The sequence below is a fragment of the Coenobita brevimanus genome, chromosome 77 (assembly GCF_032717465.1).
Source record: "Coenobita brevimanus isolate Jiangsu-jjx chromosome 77, ASM3271746v2, whole genome shotgun sequence".
Taxonomy (NCBI): Eukaryota; Metazoa; Arthropoda; class Malacostraca; order Decapoda; family Coenobitidae; genus Coenobita; species Coenobita brevimanus.
In genome coordinates this window covers 1,866,904-1,874,403 of record NC_137030.1, presented here as the reverse complement: position 1 = coordinate 1,874,403, position 7,500 = coordinate 1,866,904, and the positions used below count along the sequence as shown (strand labels likewise).

At 40.4% G+C, this 7,500-nt stretch overlaps 2 protein-coding genes across 2 annotated transcripts in view; both read right to left on the bottom strand.

Annotated features, from left to right (window-relative positions):
* The window catches only part of LOC145408421 (uncharacterized), a 138,776-nt gene that overhangs the window by 108,142 nt on the left and 23,134 nt on the right, over positions 1-7,500 (bottom strand). The window lies entirely within an intron of this gene.
* Positions 3,924-7,500, bottom strand: part of LOC145408420 (SPRY domain-containing SOCS box protein 3-like) — a 39,776-nt gene continuing 36,199 nt past the window's right edge. Inside the window, exon 7 of the mRNA XM_080279148.1 lies at positions 3,924-3,966. Within this exon, the coding sequence (XP_080135274.1) occupies positions 3,924-3,966 (43 nt within the window). The remainder of the gene's footprint in view (positions 3,967-7,500) is intronic.

The window sequence follows — 7,500 nt, the reverse complement described above, 5'->3', positions numbered from 1 at the left end:
AGCACTGTCTTTTCCTGCCACTCAGCTACGTGAAATAATCTACAAAAGGACGAAAATCTGGGCCAATTTGAGGTGAACAGAGTATAGCAAGGCAGTGAAATGGCGGGGGACAGGCTGACGTGGAGGCTATTTGTTTGTGGCCACCCCGTATGAGGGATTAAGGCGTCTGGCAATAGATAGATAGACAGCAAGAATAGAAGAAATTTGGCGTCCACGCTTTGAAAGGGTTAAGATTCCTCCTAAACCCTAAACACCTTAACTTGGCCCAGATTTTCGTCCTTTTGCAGCTTATTACACGTAGCTCAGTGGCAGAAAAGTACAATGCTACTGCTCTAATCTTATCCATAACACTTCTTCGTGACTAGCATTGTTCACCTCTGTTAAAAATCAGCATGTAGCTCAGTGGCAGAAAAGAACAATACTACGGCCCTACATCCTCTCCACACCACTTCCTCGTGACTAGCGTATTCTACTGGGGAGATGGCAATTACAGGCCAAGTTACAGTTACAGGAGTATTGTCCTTTCTAACTTTAATATTTTTTTGAACTAGCTCTATTTCCTTGTATCACAGCCTGAAGCAGGAACTCAGGCGATGAAAAACAATGTCCGTAAAAGAAGGTTATTGTTAGGTGAGTCGGCATGTTCCTTATAAGGCGAGAGAGAGAGAGAGAGAGAGAGAGAGAGAGAGAGAGAGAGATGGAAGATAAGGAAAGAAAAGATATATGGAATACATGGGTAGAAATGGAGGAAATTATGAGAGAGAGAGAGAGAGAGAAGAAGGGAGATAAGGAACATATGGGAAAAAGACGAAACTGAGAGAGAGAGAGAGAGAGAGAGAGAGAGAGAAAGAGAGAGAATTAACTAGTGCATGATAACAGCTTCCTAGCAAACCCGGGCCTTTCAACAGACGTCATGCACCACGGTACTGTGTGTGTGTGTGTGTGTGTGTGTGTGTGTGTGTGTGTGTGTGTGTGTGTGTGTGTGTGTGTGTGACTGTTTAATAAGAGTTCTGTCATACGATATAAATATATTCCTTGTACGCCATGAGGAGAGGATGGAGAGACTAACTAGGAGTGTATGTGAGTGAGGTGGAGGGAGGGAGAAGGAGGGAGAGACCAAGGATGAGATGGAGGGATGGAGTAGAGAGGCATAGGAGAGAGGGAGGTGTAGTTTGGGAGGAAGGTAGCGAAATGGCAGGGGACAGAGCGACATGGAGGCAATTTGTTTGTGGCCACCCCTTAAGGGATTACAGCGTCTGGCTATACAGTAGATAGATGGTACAATAGATAGATGGGACAAGTGAAGGTGAAAGAACTAGAGACATTTCCATCCCGCCACGACTAGGCTATCTGTACAGGAGAAAAATTCCAGGAGTGTAGAAAAAGGTCTTAACCTCCGGGAGACACGGTGAGCGAGAGGTGAATCAGAGATGAGGCGACAAGGCATGAGGAATGAGGTGATGGGGTAGAGAGATAAGGAAAATAGAGAACTGAGTATAATTACACAGAGAGATACATATACGGGGATCGATAAATAAACATATCGTGTACATGTATGCAGCGTGTCCCGAGAGGAAGGGTTAAAACTCTAGGAACTGACAGATAAGGGAATTCTATGCAAAAAAAAAACAAAAAAATGTTACTATAAACGTATCCAAATCACAGCCTTCACGGAGCTACGATTACTGATGACCTTATGGGCAAATGACGAAGACCAAATTCACCCGTAAAGTCATCAGTCGCAGCAGCTCCGTAATGCCTGTGATTTGAACACATGTTTATATAACATTTTCTGCCTAGAATTCCCTTATATGTCAACTCCCACAGTTCTGACCCTTCCTCCCGAGACACCCTGTAAATGCATGAATGTATGTATGTAAATTAGAGAGAGAGAGAGAGAGAGAGAGAGAGAGAGAGAGAGAGAGAGAAGGACTGCATACCCAGGTGCGTCTAGAGCACATCCTAGTGACGCAAGGGGAAGAGGCTGGAAGAAAAAATGGAGGGAGAAGAGGAGGGAGGGGAGGAGAGGAGAAGAGAAGGTAGACAAGGAGAGGGAGGGACAAAGGGGGAGAGAAAACTGAAGGAGAGAAGAGGGGGAATTACAGGAAGAAGGAATAAAGAGAAAAAAGAAATGAAAGAAGGTAAAGAAATGACACAAGATGAGGGATACGAAAGGAGAAAGTAGAAATGGAGGGAGAGGGGAATAATGAGAGGAGAGAGAGAGAGAGAGAGAGAGAGAGAGAGAGAGAGAGAGAGAGAGAGAGAGAGAGAAATATAACCTCTCACTATGAATGTTTCTATTAATAACAACTCAAGATAATATTTTCTTTTTTCTGGCTTAAGGGAGACGTCTCGTAATTAAGGGGTTAAGGGAGTGAGGGAGGAGAGAGACAGGGAGGTGGGAGGGAGGAGAGAGAGAGGGGAGGGAGGGAGGGGGGGGATGAGAGGAGGTTATTAATAGATGGCAACGAATCAAAGGATGAGTTGTTGCTGATACACACACACACACACACACACACACACACACACACACACACACACACACACATGGACCCTTACACAATTGCCAACATTCACAGAAGCATCCACACATTACAGAACTGGCATACATACATACATACATACATCAGTAAATACCCCAAACATACATTACATTCATACACACACAAATACTCATTCATACACACACAAATACTCAAACACCGAAAACTGCCCTGGAGCCACACACACACACACACACACACACACACACATCTAGCCAAACCCACCCACCCACACGTACACACCCTCCCACACCCAGACACACATGCAAAAACGATGTACACATTTCTGTTATTTTTATGCACAGGCAATTCGTACATGGTAACACACGCACACGCACACAAGGCTTGCATACACAATAATACACACACTCAATATGCAGACACACACTACACGCACATACAGACACGCACACACAGGCATGCATGATATAGATACGCACACACATGACAAGGACACACTCATGTACGGAGATTTGCACTTACATGAATATACGGATACATGCAGTCACATATACACAGACACCCCACAAACAAACAGAAAAGAAATAAAGGTACACACACACACACACACACACACACACACACACACACACACATAGTCACACAAAACTAAATACAGGACGTCTCTCTCTCTCTCTCTCTCTCTCACACACACACACACACACACACACACACACACACACACAGTCACACAAAACTAAATACAGGACGTCTCACACACACACACACACACACACACACACACACAGTCACACAAAACTAAATACAGGACGTCTCACACACACACACACACACACACACACACACACACACACACACACACACACACACACACACACATTCCTCCCATAAGTACCAGCTGATCACATTACACTCAGATGTATTTATAACTGTGATCTGCAAGAAGGATGTGTTGCCTACCCTTACTTCATTCACACTTACCTCAACTATCTATCTGTATATCTATCTACCTATCCATCTATCTTTTTATCTATCTACCTGTCTGTCTATCTAATTATCTACGAGTACCTATGTATGTATTTATACAGGTATCTATGTATCTATCTACGAGTATCTATCTAAGCTCTGTAAGTATGTATCTATCTATCTATCTACCCATCCATTTATCTATCTTCCATCTTTAGCCACTTCAGCACTATACATTTCCAAACCTAAATAAATTCCTTAACACTGCCAACAAGGGAATGCAAGATGGTCTCCACGCACGTACACTACACGACTTAAACCTTTAATAATTGCCATGATGATGAGCAACACAGAAAAACATAGTGATGCTTCATGACTGCTCTTTTTCCAATTCGCACATCTTCCATTTCATTTTTGGATACATACATTTACTTACACAAATAAATAGATATATTACATACGCATCTTGTCTTCAAACAGCATCTTCAGCACATACCTGTGGACAGAAATAGGAATTAATATATATTCACACTACAATATTTAAAAAATAATAATAATAATAATAATAATAACCCGTGCCGTGCTGCAGACCTCATATGATGCACGATGAGTTTGTACGGGCCATGCTGCAAGCTTCATATGAGATACAGTCACCTAAAAGTGTATCGGCCCCTTTACTACACGTATCATTCTGAAACAGGGACGAGGCATTATGGAATCTGGGGCAACCTGCGACTGTAAGTGTTCTAGGTCATTTTAAGGATTCGAACTCTCTTAAAACTTCACATACTGGGTGTTATTTATTTATTTATTTTTATTTTTTAGGTACCAAGTTAATAGAATCGTACGTCTGTGGAACTCACTCGTTTTTAAATCTATCGAACATGGAGGGGGGACAATAATTCTTTGACTAACAGTACACGTTACATGGGTTATAAAACACAGACTTAGGGAAGGCAAACTACATTACAAAAACGCACTGGTGAAATTGTTTTAAAAATACAAAGAAAATACACTAAAGACAACAACATTTGATATGAGTAAGTTTTCAATCTTTATACAGCGTGTAAAAAATACGAGATTTACAAAATTTTCAGTACCGTAACTTGAGCACAACTATAACGAAGACACACACACACATCCACACACACACACACGCACACACACACACACACACACACACACACACACACACACACACACACATGCACACAAAACCCCCCTCTCGCTATGTTGTAGGCTTGGTTAACCTTCCATTCCTGGCCATCTGACTGCTTCCTCTTGCATCATTCTATCTCCCTCTCTTCTTCTTCTATCTGTGACTATATATTAATCTGTTTATCTACATATCTATTAATCTGTCCGTCTGTCTCTATGTATCTCTGTCTAGCTATCTGCCTATATGCCCATATCTATATATATGTCTATCTACCTACCTACATATCTATCTATCTGCCTGTCCATACCTATATTCAGCATCCATCAAACTACCTCCATATCTATCTATATCTACCTGGCCATCACACACACACACACACACACACACACACACACACACACACACACACACACACACAGTGGGAAAGTAATGTCGGAAGTTTCACACCTCAAATTAATCGTCAAAAATTAACCCTTTCAGTTCGACGACGCGCTTTGTATTTTAGACCACGTGGCTTTGTTGTTTTTTTGTCAGTAAACAAAAGACCACGTGCTTTTCTTGATGTTTCAGTCAGTAAACAAAAGACCACGTGGTTTTGTTTATGTTCGTAGTAAACTAAAGACTACGTGGTTTTGTTGATGTTCTTAGTAAACAAATGACCACGTGGTTTTGTTTATTTTAGTCGGTAAACAAAAGAACGTGGTTTTGTTTCGTTAGTCAGTACACAAACAATCACGTGGTTTTGTTGATGTTTTTCCTCTGTGAACAAAAGACCACATGGTTCTGTTATCATTTTTAGTCAACGTAATATGGACATAAACAAACGACCACGTGGCTTTGTTATTGTGCTGCGACCTTGGGCTTGCGGATACACTTGGAAGTAGGGCTTGTTTGTTTGTGTTCATGGTGCACAGGTGGTTGTATGTGTGATTGTGAAGATTTCTGTCTGATGGGTTGTATGTTTGCTTGCCTGTATGAATCAGGATGAGGTGGTTATATGTTTGTGTATCTGTCTGTGAGGTGTTCTGTTCGTTTGATGGTTTGTCTGTTTGTGTGGATGCTGCAGTTGTTGTTGTATGTGTATGTGGCTGTCTGTGAGTTTTGTTTGTTTGATGGGTTGTTTGCCTGTTTGTGTAGATGTTGCAGAGGTGGTTGTATGTTTGTGTAACTGAGGTTTTGTTTGTCTGTTTGTGTAGATGCTGCTGAGATGCTTGTATGCTTATGAAACTGCCTCCAAGGTATTCTGTTTATGTCTGTTTGTGAGGATGCTGAGGAGGTGATGGTATGTCTGTCTGTTTGTCTGAGCAGTTTAAATACATGACTGCTTAAGACGCTAATTCCATCACTCCAAGACGTTATCTCCAAGGTGATGAAAAACGTTTGATATTAGTACGAAGAATATATAAAAGTACATGCAGGTATATCCCCGTACTGAATGGGTTATATTACTGAGGTTGAGGATTTGATGAGTTATAATTATTGCTGTTGTTGTTTTTGTTATTATTATTATTACTATTATTATTATTATTATTATTATCATCATCATCATCATCATTATTATTACTGTTTTTATCACCATCAATCATCATCATCATCATCATCATCATTATTATTATTATTATCTCTCTCACACACACACACACATACACACACACAATGGTTTATGTAAACGGAGAAGGTTAAAGGCAGTAACATGACTACATGCCCTCTCATTCACAGACACGGTCACACAAATGTATTCATACACACATTCATCAGACATACACATACACCAGGCGTACACATACACACATACATCAGACAAACATACACATACATCAAAGTACACATACACCAAACGTACACATACACATACATCAGACTTACACATACATCACATACACATATACATTAGACGTACACATACACACATACATCAGACGTATACATATACACATACATCAGAAATACACACACACACATACATCAGACGGACACATATAAACATACATCAAACTTACACACATACACATACGTCAGACGTACACATACACACATACATCAGACATACACACATACATCAGACGTACATATACCTATACCGTACATCAGACGTACACATAAACACATGCATCAGACGTACACATACATCTGACATCCACATACACACATTCATCAGACGTACACATACACACATACATGACGCACACACACACATAACATCAAATGTACAGTATACATACACACATAAATCAGACGTGCAGATACACACATACATCAAACGTACACATACACATACATCAGACGTATACATAAACACATACATCAGACGTACACATGCACATATACATCACACGTACACAAACACATACATCAGACGTACACATACATACACGTAACCGCTATTTGTGTGTATGGTGGCAATGGAATTATTTAAATGATACAGAAGAGGAGAGTAGGGAGTAATAGGCAAAATAAATCGCTTCGGAAAAGGTGTTAGGGAGCTTCCTTAAACGACGTGAATACGGGCATTAGGGCGGTATTCTGGTGTGGTTAGAAAGCTCCCTAACACCTCTTCCTAACCGATTTATTCTTGAATCTGCTCCGCTACTATATTCTTGTATGTTATTTAGGAAATCTAGGTTGACATTACAAAGATACAGTATACGAAGCAAAATAATAATAATAATAATAATAATAATAATAATAAAATAAAAGGGATGTTAATGGGTAGTCTCGAAAATAAATCGCTAAGGAAGAGGTGTCAGGGAGCCTCCTTAACCAGTAAATAAACCATATAAAAATAATAAAACAGTAAAAAATAATGAATAAAGACCTCATTTGCTTAGTAGTTAGGGTAAATCACTTTCTGTTCACCAACGCGGATCGGCG